An 18,988-nucleotide genomic window follows, 5' to 3' on the forward strand; every position below is an offset into this window, starting at 1 on the left:
TTTTTTTTTTTTTTTTTTTTTGTAGAAATGAAATTTACTAATGAGCATGTGGACAACCAATGGCATCAGACAAACACAATTCGTGAAGTGAAGGAGTGGTAAGTAGCCAATCTGTCATACATATGATAGATAGGGCCTACCTAGCTAGGATATCGGCAACATGGTTCGTAACCCTTGGAAGTAATGAAATGAAATTGATACAAATGAATTAGATAAGAGATACACATTAGAGAGACCTGCTACTGAGTCAAGTGGAGGTATTCGGCCTTGGTCATTGATGAAGTTGATAGCCTCCAAATTATCACTTCCGACTTGGAGGAGATGAGAGTAACCAACATGTATAGCTTGAGAAAGGGCCCATCTTATAGCTAGTATCTCACCTTGAAGAATTGATGCAAAGCAGTATGCAACTGAAACTGTTTTCTATTGATGACCCAAGTGATTCCGATAGATAATCCCCAACCCACCTTTTGATTTTCCATTAGGTAAAGCAGCATCACAATTTACCTTTATATAACCCAAAGGTGGGAATGTCCATCTCACCATTGAGGGAGCTCCATTTGGAGTGGAGGAATGATGCATCCTTGGGGAATATTAACCAAATGATACTCAGTGTATGATTTTTCTGCTACAGTAATCACCTCTTGTGGAAACCAAATCTTGCCATTAAAGACATAATTGTTCCTTGCGCGCCACAGATACCAGCAAAGGAATGATGCATGAGAGAATAAATCAGTTGCTAGCCTCTTATCCTGCCTCACTAGAACCTCCCAACTATTTAACCAGGTTGTTAACTTTGGAACCTGATCCTGTGGTGGGATGTATGGCAGTGAACTTCCAAACCAAACTGCCTTTGCTAAAGTACAGTCTAGTATCAAATGATCCGTTGTCTCATTAGGAACTCCACATCTTCTATAAGCTGGGTCTATTGGCACCCGTCGTGAGGAAAGGCCTTCACCCGAAGCAAGATCTTCATTGCAACCTCTCCATGTGAAGGATTTTATTTTTGGAATGGTTTTGATGGACCAAATTCACTTCCTTATGGATTCGGGAACCTATTCCCAATGGTGTATTCGCAAAGTAGAAACTCTAAAAGCAGCCTTATAATCATTTAGATTCAGTAAAAGGTGATAAGCTGGCTTTATAGTAAAAGTGCCATCCTTTGAGGCCCCCTAAACCTGGGTATCAACTCTTGTAAAAAGACTTAGGTTAATCTTTAAGATTACCTCAATATCAGTTAGGTGAAAGAACTGATTTAATAAATCATACCTCCATTTTCTATTAGCCAAATCAGAGACCAACGTGAGTGAACAACCTGTTGGTCTAGCATGTTGGATCTTGAATTGAGGTAGGGAAGGTACCCAGTTGTCCGCCCATATGTCGACTATAGTGCCATCACCAATATGCCATACCAGCCCTGCCTTAAGTGTGTTTCTCCCTTCCATCAAACCTCTCCATCCCCACGATGGTTTGCTTCCCAATCTAGCATGGAGAAAGTCACTTGAAGGAAAATAAATTGAATAAATGAATTTACCAATAAGTGACTCAAGTGAGGACCATAGGCGCCAAGCTACTTTTGCTAGCAATGCTTGATTTTGAATCTTAGGGCCCGTTTGATAACGTAACCAGAAACGTGTTTCTATGTTTTCTTGTTCTCAGAAACACAGAAACGGCATAAATACCGTTTGGTAAAAGTTTTCTGTTCCACTTGTTTCTTGAAACATAAATTGAAATTTATAACAATTTATGCTTCAAGAAACATGAATGACGAAACAAGTTTTACTTGTTTCGCTTGTTTCTCGAAACAAAAAAGGGGCACAATTCCACGATCGACCGACACACCAACTTAAAAATCTATGAAAATTTATCATGTTCATTCGAAGATCGACCCCCCCTTCCTCTGAGGTTCCCTCCTTGAATTTCTTCGGTAATCCTTCAATCAACTCCTTCGCTTCCTTCAACGCCAGATTCGTAAGTGCTCTCACGACCTTAATCGTTGCAATCCTCGCGTTACTCGGCACTTCCTCGATAAGAACATCGAACTCCGTTTGCTCCTCAACGACGGCTGGTCCCACATCGGCAACGGCACCAGGCGCTACGGCAACAGCCGCCGGTGCGAAGGCAGCAGCGGAGACACCGAGCTCTTCCTGTAACCAGTCAACGAGGCTGCGAGCTTCTTCTAGGGTTAGGTTTTTGAGCTCGTTTCCAATCTTCTCTACTTTCTCTGGTACGGCAACGGCGCAAATAGGGGGAAGGAAGTTGGCTTTGCGGGACAATTTGGGGCTTCGAATCGGGAAATCTAGGGTTTGCTTCGGGAAAGAGGTGGAAGAATGGGAAGGACACGCAGAGGATGGAGTCGAAGTCGGCGAACGAAGCTGGTTTCCTTTTCATGTAGTAAACCTCTTCCACAATTCTTGATCCCAAAGCTGGTTTCCTTTTCAATAACGACTCTGTTCTCATCACTGCCGATATCCTCGTATTGAATGAATCCATTTCCTTCACCCGTGATAACAATCGAACTCTGGTGTTTGTTTTGAATGTCGGTGTTGAACCAGAAACCTGGGTTTAACCACATGCATAGAGTCGTATGGCCGCTAATAAGAGTTTCAAGAAACAAAGTTTATCAAACACCCAAAATTCTGTTTCTGTTCCCAGAAACGGAAATTTATGTTTCTGCCGTTTCTTGAAACAGAAACAGCAGAAGCGTTATCAAACGGGCCCTTAGTGTCCTTAAAGCTTAACCCTCCATGGTGTTTTGAGCAGCATAATCTGGTCCATGATATCCAATGGATCTTACCACCTGTCTCCGATTCCCCCCTAAAAGAAATTAGAAGATGCTTTCCGAATAGAGTCACGAACTCATGATATAAAGTTGGTAGCTTAAAATGTGATCCTGCAAATGTTGACATAGAGGATACAACTGCCTTTAAGAGTACCTCTTTGCCAGCATGAGACAACTGATTCTTATTCCAACCTTGCAATCTGTTGAGGGTTTACTCCTTCACTTCTTCATGTCTTCTTAATTACTATCTTTATTTGACATATTTGCCCCCATTTCCTTTTACCACTATTTTTCTAATCACCGTCTCCATTAGCCATGGCTGAGGACCACCATGAGGTAGAGCTCGAAATCATAACAAGCAAAGTTATCGGTGGACTTATGAGTGCCACTGCACCATGGAATCTACGGATCCTACACTCACGACGACAATGAGCAAGTGAAATAAGTGTCCAATCCGCTGTCATGAAGGTGGACTATGACTTTTGATCAAGATCTGGGAGGCAACATGTAATTGTGAAGGTCCACGAAAGTTCACCTGCAACTCATCAGAAAATTTACAAGTCCTCCACCTCCAACAACACTATCATGAATATGTGACCGTCATTTGCCTCTAAATCTCAACTCCTACAACTTTGAAGAACAAGAGTAAGAGAACGAAAAAATCCATCTAAGTCTTTTTTTTTTTTTTCACACAACATCACAATCTAAGGAAACCACCTAAATGCCAAGCAAACTAATCCTTAGACAAATACCACAAACGAATCATCACGGAAATGGGAAATTCCAAGCCCCCTAAGAAGGAAAAACCATATTCTTTTTTCACTCAAAACTGAAATCAATTTTAAGGACGTAAGAAGATAGGAAGACCCAATATAGTAAACAAACACATGAAATGAGGACTTGCTAATTCACAGCATGCAAAGCCAAAAACTTGAGCCTGCTCAACAAACTTCCATTGGTGGAAACTCAAAACAGAGGAAAACTCGAGCCATCTCCACCCTCAACATTATCTCTTAAATATGTAGCGTATTTGTGTCAAGTTGAGATAAGGACTCAGGATCACCAAGTTTATAATTGAAACTAGAATTTAGAACTGCATCAAATGGGAAAAAGCAATGAAAAATAAACAAAAAGAAGAATCTAAGCCTAAACAAAGAAGAAAACCACAATTGGGTTGATGGCAAAACTCTCGGGGAAGCTAGCAAAACCGATGTTAGTGGTGTTATGGATAAGCCACCATAGGCTGTCACACATGTTATCATTTCTTTTGTAACTGCCTTTTGTACTCACGTGGTTTGTTATGTCTGTTATAATCTCCTTCTATGTAATTGGTATAAATATGTAAAGTGAACATTTCAAGTGGAACAGTCGATTTGAGTCAATCTAAACTGGCCCAACCTGCTCTCTCAACACTTGATGGAAGAAGGAGAAAGAAGGAAAATGGAAAGAACAGAGGGAGGGACACAAAGGAATCAACAATGGGAGCGGGTAGAGGGGTGAGAGAGGAGGGTGAAGAGAGAGCAAATGGAAAGCATGGAAGAAAATTTGGCAATTTGTGACTTGACTCTGCGAGAGCCTACAAAGTAGGAAAGTAAAAGAAGAGAGAGAGAGAGAGAGAGCCGAGGACTTATTGGCGAGAATGGTGACGGCTACAACGTTAATGTTGTAGGGAACATTATTGGAGGTACTGGAGGAAGAGTTAAAGACCAATGAAGGGGCAACTATTGACAACAGAAGGCAAAGCGTAGTCTCAGGAAAAGCGACAGCGCACATGAGGGGGGCAGAGTCGAAGGGCTGCTTGGTGAGGGGGAGGAAGGAGGAGGAGATGGGTAAAAATGCCAAAAAAATATAAGTGGGGAAGGAGAATCATTGTTTTGGATCATGCTGTAAGCTGAAAATTTTTTATTTTATGTATTTTTGTTAACTGAAACATAAGGTGGGTAGTTTTGTAAATGAAAACCCAAAGTGGGTAGTCATGTAATTCCCCCCCCCCCAAAAAAAAAAAAGATGAGAGAAAAATGGAGTTTTTCTTTCTTTTACTGTCAATGCTGGGTCTGTTGTGTAGAATACAGAAAGCAAGATGGAGTCATCTAAGAACCCTTTTAAGAAGTTTGTTCCCCAAAATCTCTTGGTGGTTTGGAAAATGGTTTTTTATTAAAATTTGGAATGGTAAATGTACTTCTTTCTGGAAGGATTCTTTGGATACCTTCCCTTCCTAATTTTGTTATCTCGGACTCCATCATTCGATAGGATCCTCTAGGTTGGGTTAGTGACTTCATGATTAGCGACCGTTGGAATATAAACCTTTTATGTTCTTGTCTTCCTCCTCCTATTATGAATAGAATTATCTCTTTCCCCATTTGATGTTGAAGATCGGTGGTGGTGTTTTTTCGAAAAATTAAAATTTTTTCTACTAAAACTGATGTTGAATTCATTTATCTTATGGGTTCTACTAACTGTATTGGATTCTTAAACAAGTGTTTCAGATCATCTCCATTCCCTTCTTGGTGGTGTTTCATCTGGTAACTTAATATTCACCCAATATTTAAATTATTCTTCTAGAGACTTCTATTGGGTTTGTTGGCTATTATCTAAACCGATTTGTGGATTAATTAAATAGTCTAGATGGGGTGATGGAGAAGGTGGAATGTTGTATTGCATGATTGAATCAAATTGGTCCAAATCTATGTGAAGTCATATGCAACATGAGTTGATATCTACTATCTTTTCTTCGTGGATTTTCTTTAAGGAGAGAGAACTATGGGGTTATCCCTAAGGAAACATAGTTAGTGAGATTTATCTACCATAAAAGAAGAAAGAAAGTTAGTGGAAGAGGTTGGAGTCTTCCAAACAAGTGAAAGAGTTAGTATTAATCAAATATGGGCAAAATCTTTAAGAATTGGATCTTCCCATGTCACAACCTACTCCCGCTAGAATACTAGTAATGTGAAGGACGTTTACTCATCCTATATCTCTATCAGGATCTCTGATAGCAGAACCTTAACCGTCACAACTAATACATAGTTGAACCAGCTAAATATATGTCTTTTCTATTATTGCATGTGATCATATTAGGGTTTGCTTTTATTATTGCATGTGGGGAGGGTATAAATATAACTATCATTACATGTGTCACTTTTAGGGTTAATTTCTTATTATTATGTGTTATAGCTCTGCACAGTTATCATGAGGTCCGTATTTGCATGTGATATAGGCTCATGCAATCGTTATGCTGCCCACATTTCTATTAAATTAGAAATAATTCCTATTTTTATCTATCATTATTGTACCCATATATATATATATATGTTATCATCATAATATCATTCCAGTACACATAGCAAGCATGTTGGCATAGGGTTACGCAAATTTTGGGGGAGAAAGTTCAAAATCAAGCATTTGATAGAAAGACCATTTTCTTTGGGCGAGGTGGGTGCCTAATACCTTCCCACTCTGCTTATCACACCCCGTTCCATATAGAACTAGACCGGTGACTGAGTTAACACCTATTAACCCAAAACATGCCAGAATCATCTAATATAGTAACCATAGCACAACATACACACATACACTCTGAGTCAAGCAAATCATGTATTTCAACGGAAGTCTTACATGTACATGCCTATAAATACCCCAATACTCTTGATACCCTAATTGTATTACATAATACATTTACATTTGGGCCTGTAGGCATGATATATATACACACAAAATACAATTTAAACATCCATAGCACAAAAGGGGTAATATTTCTAAAATAATAAAAAAGAATCATATGTAGGTGTCAGTGTTGTTGTCCCTCAATTCAACTCTCACATGGGCACTTGGGCCCATACCCGAGATCTTCAGGGACCCACCAGTTCTAGACTGGAAACTCCACAATGGGTCCCGGCTCTAGCTCCTCAGCCGGATAACCTACAAGATCATCTAAAAATGGTGTGCATGTGGGATGCGCTCACTAGCCCGGTAATTGAAAAGAAAGACCAACAAGCATTCGCAATACAAATGAACCTACATACATGCAATTCATTTTATTATCTTAGCCCACATAGACAATAATTCTAAGTCATAGGTTATGTGCTACTCGCAACTACAGTACACGTATGCTCCGGGTATGAGCCACAAACCCCATCCCGCGATACACCCATAGGATTATCGAAGAAGGCCAATCGTGGGCACCAAAACGTAAAATGGATCTTGCCCTGCATTAAAGTAAAATGGGCCTTGCCCTGCATTAATTTAAAAGCAGTATGATTGGTTCTCTTGCTATATCACCGAAGTTGTCGATAGTCATAATGATCAAGCGGATGTACTTCTAACTGCCATTGTTAGTACACAACCTCGGGCTTCCCCCCCAGTGATATACCCAACACCTAAACCCTTGTTGGGAAGGGTCATAGTATAGGGATATGTCATTCATAACTGCATGCTCCTATGTGAGATAGTACGACTGCATAGTGCCATCGTGTCCCATTCCACGAGCCACCAATGCATTCGTGTCCAAGCCGACTACGACATCTAGTCTAGTAAAGCATCATATTCCATGGTTTAAAGTCATCTATCTCATATCACAAGCAAGAATAGACAATTAGCAATTAAATATATCAGCATGTCAAATCATAAATGAATTTCATAATGCACACGTCAATGATTGCAATGGCACTCGTGGATGACTAGTGTACACAATAAAGATATGATGGCATAGCTAGTCTTAAGGGTGTCAATCAGTCCGGAACTAGGTATTCGGTCTGATTTTGGTTTTGGTTCCAAGGTGTGTTAGTGTGATCCAGAATCGGACCAAGTCCCGTCTCGGTTCTAAAAATTGGTACTCATACCCGACCTATCTAGTTCCGGTCTAATTCTGGTTCCTATTCGGGTTTTGTATTTGGTTCTTATTTGGTTCCAGTATCCAATTTCAAATTCAATTTTTTTATTTAACTTCTATTCAAAAGACAAAATATAAATGCTCATTCACTAGTTTATTGCTCTTCCCCAACAAAAGAATGAACAAAAAATCATGAGCTATCAATGGATATGTATCCATGTCGAATGATCATGAGCAATTGATCATCTATTGAACTTCTAGTATTGTTAATTTCACTACTTGAAACTCTATTAGATGATTTATCATTTAGGTGATTGAAACTAAATATCGTTAATGATCCTGAGCAATCAATCTCCTAAATGATAATTAACAGACAAGGGGTTTTAGAGTTGGACTATAATTGAAACTCTATTAGATGATTTATCATTTAGGTGATTGATTATATCGGGTCTCTATATAAGTTACGTCAAGTTTTTAGTTAAAGAGGAAAAAATGACATTAAGTTATTTGGTCTGATTTCGGTTAGAACCGCCAGTTCTTGGCATAAATCCATATCCGAATCAAACCGAATTATAAATACTTATTTCAGATCCAAGATTTAACAATATTATAATGGGTTGGATTTGGTTCAGGGTATTTGGTCTGAAACTGGATTTGATTTTCGGTTCCAGTTCCAATTTGACACCCTTAGCTAGTCTATAACCATAATGAAATGATGCAATGTCCTCTTCCTACTTACTTAGTTGTGTACGAAGATCACCCTTGGTACGAGGAAGATCCAACGTGCGATGACGCCAGTTTCTAGTACAACCTATCATAAAAAGAGTTGGGTTTAGTATACCTCCACTTTATACTCATAACCAATGAGGTATGATGATCCCAATGTATTTGGAATCACTAGAGTAGGTTACCCGATAAATTTGGGCCCAATTGGGACCTGAGAAGTCGGATTGGTGGGTCAATCGGGGGGCGAGGGACCCATCAGTCCTTGATTTTCGATTGACCTAGGGACTCTGCTTGGACCGACGGGCCAGGAGCTGTGGGCCAGGTCACCCACTAATCTTGCTCGCCAGTCGAGCTAGCAGCCTACCTAGGACAGACGGGTGCTGGATTGGTGGGTCTGATCATTCCTAGGCAGCCACCAATCAAAATCAGGATTTTACTATTCTCTCCCATTCTTTATCCCACCTTGGGAAAATCCCCATGGGTCGATTCGACCTCATTTTCCATAAATCTAAGGCTCCAAAATACGATTTCAACGTATATCTAAGGTCGATCCAAAGTCTTGAGCGTGGATTTTACCTCTTTTCTCAAGAACACCTCAAAACCCCAAATCTTCTCTTTAGCTCAACAGATCAACAAATGCTTCACAAATTTTGTAAGTCTTCCTCTAAATCCTTCATAAACAACATATAGGACCTTTATTAAACCTTGGATTCACATTCTCAAGAGATAATAACAAGATCCAAAGGATTGCTACTCTAAATCGAAGGGTTTTGCTAAGGGTTTCTTAAGGGTTTAAGGAAATGGACTTTACTCACCTAAAATCATAGATCTCGAGATGAGGATCGTTAATCTGGTGAAATCAAAAGATTCAACCTTGGTGATGCACATTAATCATTTTCTCTCTCATTTCTTCCTTCTTCTTCCCTTATCTCTCCTTCTCTTCTCTCTCTTCTTTACTTTTCTCATCCACCGTGTAAAATAATAAATGTGGGGAAAGAAAGGTAATAAATGTTATTTATAGTGGGGTCAAAATATCTAATGACCAGAGTGGTAGGTCACACTGGTGGGTCCGACCCATCCCCATAACCACCCACCAGTCAGCCAAAACATTGGGACTTTCAATGGGGCTCGATGACACGTATTTCACTCTCGATAATCGATCAAAACATGTACTTGGTATAAAATATGGCTACGTACCTTTATTATGCGTACATGGCCTCGTAATATGCATAAGTGCACGGCTTGGGTACATAGAATTCACTAGGCACTGACTCCAACTCATTTGGGCCAACTTGAGTTCAGAGTCACACTTGCCATCATGTTCCACAAAGTACTCACCTCGGCTCGCTCGGGTTCAGGTCATGCAAGACCAAATTGAACCAATCGAGAAATTAGACCTGGTTTAGAAAGTAGGGTATCACACTTGTAACCTGAAACGGGCTCATACCTTTAGAACTCAACCTTGGAATCTTGGTACCTTTATTGGTATTAAGTCCTCACACTCGAGTTCAATCCCTCGATCGAAGTTAGACTTCCCAATAGGGTTCGAGGCCCTTAATCCTATATGTCGACTCCAAACATTATGTTTTTCCCATCTTCTATATGTTGTCCATAGATATGATGGCTTAACCCCCAAAAACTTCAGGAAGAGGAGGAGTGTGGAAAGACAAAGAAGAAATCGGCTCTACCGATGTGATGGAGAGAGGGATCACAACCTTGAGATATTTTATTTTTCAATATCTCATCAAAATAGGCGAGAGGAAACAAAATCATTTTTACAATCTTTGTCCTCACAGTTATGTACATCTCATATAATATTTTGGACTTTTAACTTGAGAATCATTTTACTTAAGCTTAATTTGTAAATCAAGTACGTGCTTTGGTTAATCCACCTAGTCGTTGTTGTAAGCGATGCTGAGAGCAAACTTCCTCCTCTCCTCTCTCCCCTGATTTCCAACCCTTTGTCTAATTCCCTCTCTCACCCCCATCCTCCTACTCTTTTAGCCTCCCTTCTCTTTACCAGGTCCTATAACATACCCCTCTGGTCTCGCATGGTTCTTAAGTACTGAAATAGCATGATTTCTAATGGCATCAGAGACCCTATCTTACCATCCACCCAAAAATATCTGGAACCACTATCCTAACTCACCGCCTTAGTTTTTTTTTTTTTTTTTTTTTCTTTTTCTCTATCCTCTACACCTTTTATCCTAATCCTCTCATCCCTCATTTTCTCTCTTTTAATCCTTTTCTTGGCTTTAAATCTACATACCCTTCTCTTTATTGATGAACAACCTCGTCCTCCACCTCTATCATCCCCTCCACTTCACTTGATTTTTTAGCCCTTGTTTCTCTCATCCCTTCCATAGCCCCTAAACCTTAGATCTGTGATCTTCCAGCTTAACCAGTATGGGGTATACTCTCCTTAGAAGATTATGTGACCTCCTTTCTAAAGCATGTTTTTCTTCTCTTTGTGTAGCAACTTGTCACAGTCTCCCTTTCCTCCTATGCCTCTTATTGATGTTCCTAGTGAGGAGCAAAACCCTTAACCCCCATCCCCATAATGATCTACGTTGCCATCTCCTACACCTAATGAGGATGAGAAACCTCAATAATGATGAAGTGGATGTGGAATCTGTTTGTTCCCTGTTCTGCAAAGCCTTTGCACTCTCATTCCAACTCCGATGCACTACTGAAACAAGTCACTGCTACTTTTCTCGAGAGAAATGCATGTGTGGACCCTTTGGAGCTGCGAGCAACAAAAAACAAAAAAAGGGTGATTGGTTTCTTATCTCCAATGTTATTGATGTTCTTCATGTCCACTTTGGATCCTGCTTTCTTGTAATTGAAGTTGACTCACATGCTTTGTCCAATTGAACCCTTGTTGGATTTTACGCTCCATCTCAACGTGCCTTAAGCAAAGAAGCTTGGACTGAACTCTGTTCCTTTCTATCTCTCTGCACTACCCCTTATAATACTATTGGTGACTTGAATGAAATTCTTTCTCCATCTAACAAAAATTTGGGGGGGGGGGTTCCACCTTTAAACAAACCCCCACCTCACTAATGCTGGACCATCTTCTTGACACCTTTAACTTATAGGAACTCAATCTTCTGAGCAACAAATTCACTTGGTCAAATAAGGAAAAACCACCCAAGCTCATTAAGGAATGTCTCCATAGATATTTTGCATCTTTAACTTGGCTTTCTATTTTACCCTATGCTCTCTTTCCAAACTTCCTTCTGCTGAGTTCGACCATAATGCCATTATTCTACACACCTCCCAACCCCTTTCCAGATACAAGAATCTTTTTCATTTTCAAGATGCTTGGGTTTCCCACCCTGACTTTGCTCCCTTTTGCATCCACTGGAATGACAGGTTTGATGTAAACTTCATGGCTAAATTAGTCAAATTTAGCCGACTCCTTACCAATTGGAACCATACTATTTTTGGAAACATTAGCAATTTGAAATATTCTCTCCTTTTGATGAGATGTCCAGGACTTACTACAAGCTTGATTGGATTCTTGAGGCTAAAGAAAAATTATGGTTTAAGAAATCTTGGCATCTCTATATTTCTCAAGGAGATGCAAATGATTGTTGATTCCACCTATCTCGGTACTAGCCTTTTCCCATAGAGCCAGAGTGATAAGATTTAGCAATATTGTGAAGAGGTTGACGAAAAACTTGCTTTATGGAAAGCTAACTTGCTCACTTTTGCAGAAAGAACAATTTTAGTTCAATCAACTTTATCATCCACCCCTTTTACCTATTGTCTTGTGTTAAGTTTATCTCGAATTTTTTACCTGTTTTGAAGATTGAATAGCTCCGACATATTTTGATGGTTACCCGAATGGAAAGTTTTCCAAGATCTGTGATGGACGTAGAGCCGGAGCCCATCACTGATCTCGTATGGGGGTGCGGGGGTATGGTTCGACCAGATCGACCGTGACCCAATGGGTTGACCTGTGACTTAGAATACATAATGTACCGTTGCTTGTTGAGAAAATCATTATATTTTCGGGGCAAGTTTTGTCGCCGCTGCTTGGGTGTAATCTCTCTTATGTATAGTGAAACATCTTCTTCTTCGTCCGAGGATATAGCACACCACATTGGTGTGTGAACCTCGTTAAATCTCTGTGTCATGTAGATCTATTGTCTCATTATTTTCCATATTTCTTAGTGTTTGATCTAACACACTGTTATCAGAGCTTTGGGTTACTTCGATCCATGACTTTAATGAAATACGATATTGATATGTTCGACAGTAACATTAGTTTTAGTCTATGGTAGGTTCCAATAATGGTTGTTCTTACACGGCAGGCCGGCAATGTTTGAATAAAACCCTATTTGGGAAGGTGAAGAAACCTATAACTATGTTCGATGATGATTGGAGCGATTTGAATGATAAACCTCTTTCAGCTATTTAGTTGTGTCTTTCGAATGATGTTCTATAGGAAGTTCCCTCAGAGAAAATGGATGCAGAGTTATAGGTGAAGTTAAAGAATCTCTATCTCATCAAATCCCTCACCAATAGATTGAGATTGAAACAACAACTATATACCCTTCATATGGGTGAAGGTATTTCTATTAAATCCCATATATATAAGTTTAATTCTATTGTTACTGATTTGAAAATGATAGATGTTAAAATAGACGATGAAAATTTGGCCCTATTATTGTTATGTTCTCTGCCTCGATCTTATAAGCATTTTAGGGATACTATGATTTATGGTAGAGAGACAATCTCTATTGAGGATGTCAAAACGAATTTGCAAAGCAAGTAGAAGATTGATGATAAGTTAACATCTACCAATAAATCTGATGGTGTTGGTTTGGTAGCTAGGGGGAGAACAAATGAAAGGGGTTTAAATGGTCACAAAAAAAAAGGTTAAATCAAAATCTAAGCACAAGAATTTGACCTGTAATTACTATAAGAAAAATGGACATATTAAATTTGAATGTTGTAAGCTTTTAAATAAGCAGAAAGCAAGTGGTGGTGCCTAAAATCAATAGAAGAGAGATGATTCTGTAGAAGCTAGTATTGTTAAAGATGAGAGTGAGTCTGATATGCTTTTGGTGACTGATGACAGAGTTAGATCACAAGATGAATGGATTTTTTACTTTGGTTGTTCCTACCATATGTGACCCAGTTGTGAATGGTTCTCCACATATGAATCAGTTCGAGGTGGAGTTGTGTTGATAGGAAATAATATTTCTTGTAAGACTATTGGAATGAGAATGATTAATATCAAGATGTATGATGGCATTGTCAGAACCTTGTCTAATTTCAAGCATGTCCCTGATTTGAAGAAGAATCTCATCAGTTTAGGCACCCTTGATTCAAATGGGTGCAAATATACAGCTGAAGGTGGAGTCATGAAGATCAGCAAGGGTGTTCTCTTATTGATGAAAGGAATCAAGGTTGGCAGTTTGTATGTGTTGCAGGGTACTACAGTCATTGGGTCTATTGCAGTAACTTCATCATCTATGTTTGAATCAGATGTCACAAATTTATGGCACATGAGGTTAGGCTATATGAGTGAAAGAGGGATGGCATCATTAAGTAAAAGGGGCTTATTGTGTGGTCAGAGTACGGAGCAATGGAGTTATGTGAGCATTGTGTGTTCATGAAGTAGAAGAGAGTCAGCTTTAGTACTACTATTCACAGGACTAAGGGAACTTTGGACTACCTTCATTCAGACCTGTGGGGGCCCTCCAAAGTTGCTTCAAAGGGGGCTGGTGCAATGTACTTGCTTACTTTCATTAATGATTTCTCTAGGAAGGTTTGAGTTTATTTCATGAAGCACAAAAATGAAGCATTTGTCACTTTCAAATAGTGGAAGAATTTGCTCGAGAAGCAGATCGAGAAACAAATTAAAAGGTTGAGAACCGATAATGGCCTAGGGTTCTGTGAAGGTGACTTTAATGAGTTCTACAAAAATGAAGGTATTACAAGACACCATACAGTTGTTAAAATACCCCAAAAAAATGGAGTGGCAGAGCGTATGAATAAAACCTTGTTAGAAAAGGTGATGTGTATGTTATCAAATTCTGAATTAGGCTAGGAGTTTTGGGCAGAAGCAGTTAACACAACAACCTTGTTAGTGAATCAATCTCCTTGCATAGCTATTGAGTGCAAGACTCCATAGAAAATTTGGTCAAGTAAGCCTGCAGACTACTCTAATTTAAAAGTATTTGGATGCTTATGTACATGTGAATGAAGGAAAGTTGGAATCTAAGACTAAGAAATGCATTTTTCTTGGGTATGGATTTGGAGTGAAAGGATACAGGTTGTGGTGTCATGATCCAAAATTTTCAAAATTTCTTATTAGCAAAGATGTTACTTTTGATGAATCTGCTATGCTGCATCCTAGGAAAGAAGCTCTTGTTCATTGTGATAAAAGTCAAGAAATATCTAGAGAGAAGGTGGAGTTTGAAATTGGTGGTTCATCTTAAAAAAAAACACAATTTACTTTAGTTCAACTGCCTATTTTTACTGAAGGAGATGATGCTTAAGGGAATCAAGAAGAAGAGTGGTACAACAATGCCAATGATAGACCAACGAGGAATATTAGACAACCACAAAAGTATGGGCATGCTGAATTTGTTGCTTATGCATTGTTTGTTGCAGATACATTGAAAATAATGAGCCTGCAACATACTTTGAAGCTGTTACTTCAATTGATTTTACAAAATAATTGATTGCCATGAATGAGGAGATGGAATCTCTTTATAAAAATCAAAACTTGGGAGTTTGTCAAGCCGAGAACAGGGAAGAAAATTGTTAGCTGCAAATGGGTTTTCAAGAAGAAGGAATCTGCCTCAGGTGTTGAAGATGCTAGGTACAAGGCATGGTTGGTTGCAAAGGGCTACAGTCAGGTACAAGGAATTGATTTTAATAATGTTTTCTTACCTATTATTAAGCATAGTTGTATTCGTGTCCTACTTACTTTAGTTGTTATGCATGATTTGGGGTTGGAACAACTTGATGTGAAAACAACATTCTTGCATGGTGAACTAGAACAGATTTAAGAAGGACCATGTATGCTTGTTGAAGAAGTCCCTATATGGTTTGAAATAGTCTCTTAGACAGGGTATAGAAGGTTTGATTCAATTATGGCTAGTTTTGGATACTGCAGGTGTCAATATGATTGTTGTGTTTATTTCAGAAAGCTATTTGATGGATCATTCATATATTTGCTGCTTTATGTTGATGATATGTTGATTGCAGCAAAAGATAGGAATGAGGTCAACAAGTTGAAGGAACAATGACCATTTTGGATATACCTATCCTCGTGATGAAGGATATTATATTTGTGTGGTGCTATTTTTACGGTATATTTGTTAGGGAATCTTTTGATTTTGACTATTCCCTACCCTGGAAGACCGTTGTCTTTGGCATGTCAAGCAGCTTGGAGCCAACTGCACTAGAGTATGGAACACGTGACATGTACTCCACATTTTCATCTGTCTTAGGTGATAGAGCAGCTGAAAGTCTAAAATGAGATGCAAGAGGAGTAGTTACATGTTTGGCATCTTACATGCCAAAATGATTCAATACCTTCTCAGTGTACTTCTGTTGAGATAGCCATAACTTCCCTGCTTTTCAATCCGTCTTGATCTCCATACCAAGGACCTTACTTGCTGCCCCCAAATCTTTCATCTCAAATTCATTGGGAAGCAGTGAAGTGGATACTTAGGTACTTGAAAGGGACCTCTGGAGTTTGGGAGGAATGGTGTTAGTTTATCTGGTTATGTTGATTCATATTATGCAGGTGATCTTGACAAGAGGTGATCACTCACAGGCTATGTATTTACTCTTGGAGGAAGTACAGTTAGTTGGAAAGCTACTTTACAGGCAACAATTGCATTATCTACTACTGAAGCAGAGTATATGGCAGTGACTAAGGCAATTAAAGAAGCTATTTGGCTTAGATGTTTGTTGGGAGAACTCAACATGGATCATGGGGTGACTGTTGGCCATTGTGATAGCCAGAGTGCTATTCACTTGACTAAAGGTCAAATGTATCATGAGAGGATGAAACACATTAATGTTCGGTATCATTTCATCATAGAGATAATTACTTGAGGTAATATTCAAGTGTTGAAGATTGATACTGAAGACAATCCAGTTGATATGTTGACTAAGCCTTTGTGTGTTGATAAGTTCGAGCATTACTTGAACTTACTAGGTATTTGCCGTGTTTGAGTTCAGCCCTGTGGAGGGCTATTGGAGAAGATGAAGATTTTAGCTATTTGTTTATTTGTTGGAGGAGTATTCAAGCTAAGGTGGAGATTTGTTAAGTTTGTCTCGAATTCTTGATCCATTTTGAAGATTGACCAGCTCCGACATATTTTGATGGCGATTCGAATGAAAAGTTTTCTGAGATCTGTGATGGAAGCAGAGGGATTGGGCTGAACACTGATCTCATATGGGGGTGCGGGGTTATGGTTCCACCGGATCGACCGTGACCCGATGGGTTGACCCTCGACTTGGAGTATATAATGTACTATTGCTTGTTAAGAAAATCATTGTATTTTGGAGGTTTTTTGAGCTAGGGTTTTAGGACGAATTTTCTCGTCGCTGCTTGGGTGTAATTTCTCTTCTGCATAGTGAAACATCTTTTTATTCACCCGAAGATGTAGCACACCACCCTAGTGTGTGAACATCGTTAAATCTCTATGTCGTGCGGATTTATTTTCTCTTTATTTTTCATATTTCTTGGTGTTTGATCTAACATCTTACTTTACTTTTCCTAAAGATATTTGCAGGAAAATGGACTCCATATATCGACATTTTTGGAATAGTGATAAAGACTAAACTGAGAAATCTCATCTCATTGGAATAGTGACAACATCTACTTACCTAAGTCTTATGGTGGGCTAGGAATTAGAAGTTTGGAAACCCAAAATAAAGCCCTCCTTCTGAAACTTGGTTGGCATCCTATTAATGAGGAGGATTCCCTTTGGGCACAGAGCTTAAATAGGAAAATACTTCCCAAACAGGTCTATTTTTCACCCCGTTACCTTTGAAAAAAAGGGATTTGTCACATGGAACAACATTATGAGTATCATCACTTTACTCAAGAAAATGTTGATAAGAAAAATTGGCAATAGATGTAACACTTTTCTTTGGACCGATCATTGGATCACTTCCCTTCATAATTTCTCTCTATCACCAAATTATGTCTCAGGATAAACACCTGTCTCTTTATTTTGGGTCAGTGATTTTCTCTGTAGAAATGATTGGAATGTTGGGTTATATTATCTTCATTGTTTCTTTCCTCTATCAGTTGATAATGCAATCTTAAAAATTCAAATTTCCTTTAATAACGACTCTTGGTGATGCCACCTCTCAACGAAAGGGGTTCTTACCACCAAATTGGCTTTTAGCATTTTATCATATAATATTTCTACTAACCCAATTGGAATCTCAAACGGGTATACCTACACATCTTGTTGCTCACATTGGTGGTGATTCTTTTGAAAATTGAAAATCCATCCAAAATTTAAATTATTCTTCTAGAGAATTGCTTATGATGGATTATCTACAAAAGCCAATGTGGGTAAATGGATTGAGATTGATCAATCTTATGGCTTGTGCCACAACCAATAGGAATCGTTATGACATATCTTCATCTCTTGTGAATTTACCAAACGAATATGAGCTGCCAACACATTGGGATTCAGAACTGAATTCATTATTGCATCTTCTTTTCAATCTCTTATTATATGCTTTAATTCCATGACTATACCTACTGATGACTTAGAATTTTTTTTTACCATTTTTATTATTACCTACTATTTCCTATGGTCTCTCCAGAACAAGGTCATCTTCACCAAGGTAAATCCAAATCCATAGTTGGTCTTAAATCTTGTTTTTGAGTGGATTTCCCACTCGGGGAAGATAACCCAAGACCCATTACCTAATATTCAAATCATGAACAGATATAATATGTTAATTCCAAGTAGTACGCCAACATTATTGATATGTTCGGCAGCCACCGACCCTACAAAAAATATTGCTAGATGTACTGCTTGAATTTAAGCAAAGATAAGTGTGTCTCATTACATGCTAATTATATGATGATAGGACAAGCTTTGGAGTTCAGTGCTTGAGGCATTCTTTATGGGCTTAAGCAAGCAATAGATGGAGGATGGAGACTAGAAAAGATATGGAATGACTCTAAGGAGATAGAAGAATTATTGGTTGAGGGGAGCACTAAATCGTGGCCTTGGAGTTCAATACCCCTTTTGTTAGATGTCCGTAGTGTTTGCTTAAAAACCACTTTTTGCCTCAGGCCTATGCACGATATGGTCCTCACTATGCAGAGTTAGCCACAAGGGCTATGAACAATAGGTTTTTTTCATCCATGACATTAACCATGACATTGATGTTCTATCTTATATTCAGTAATTAATAAATTTTGTATTTTCACAAAAAAAAAGTTGGTGCTTTGATTTGTATATTTGTCTACTAAGAGGCATTGCTCTATTTGAGTTTGGAAAACCTCGTTCTTTTTTATAAAGAGTTGTATTTGTTAAATACTGGGATCTGGGATTTGGGATCTCCACAAGAGTAATCACTAGGAAGTGATCATACATATGTTTGACTGCTACCATGGAAGCAATTCAGAGAGTTTGGTTACTCCCTTA

At 38.7% G+C, this 18,988-nt stretch overlaps 1 protein-coding gene across 1 annotated transcript; it reads right to left on the reverse strand.

Annotated features, from left to right (window-relative positions):
• Window positions 1-1,723: 1,723 nt before the first annotated feature.
• LOC122058017 (50S ribosomal protein L12, chloroplastic-like) lies at window positions 1,724-3,099 on the reverse strand. The gene is made up of 2 exons (XM_042620391.1): window positions 3,084-3,099; window positions 1,724-2,383 (listed from the first exon to the last, which is right to left on the reverse strand). Exons 1-2 carry the CDS (start codon window positions 3,097-3,099, stop codon window positions 1,752-1,754), a joined length of 648 nt encoding a protein of 215 aa, XP_042476325.1. The 3' UTR covers window positions 1,724-1,751.
• Window positions 3,100-18,988: the final 15,889 nt, after the last annotated feature.

Source organism: Macadamia integrifolia, chromosome 12 (assembly GCF_013358625.1).
Source record: "Macadamia integrifolia cultivar HAES 741 chromosome 12, SCU_Mint_v3, whole genome shotgun sequence".
Lineage (NCBI taxonomy): Eukaryota > Viridiplantae > Streptophyta > Magnoliopsida > Proteales > Proteaceae > Macadamia > Macadamia integrifolia.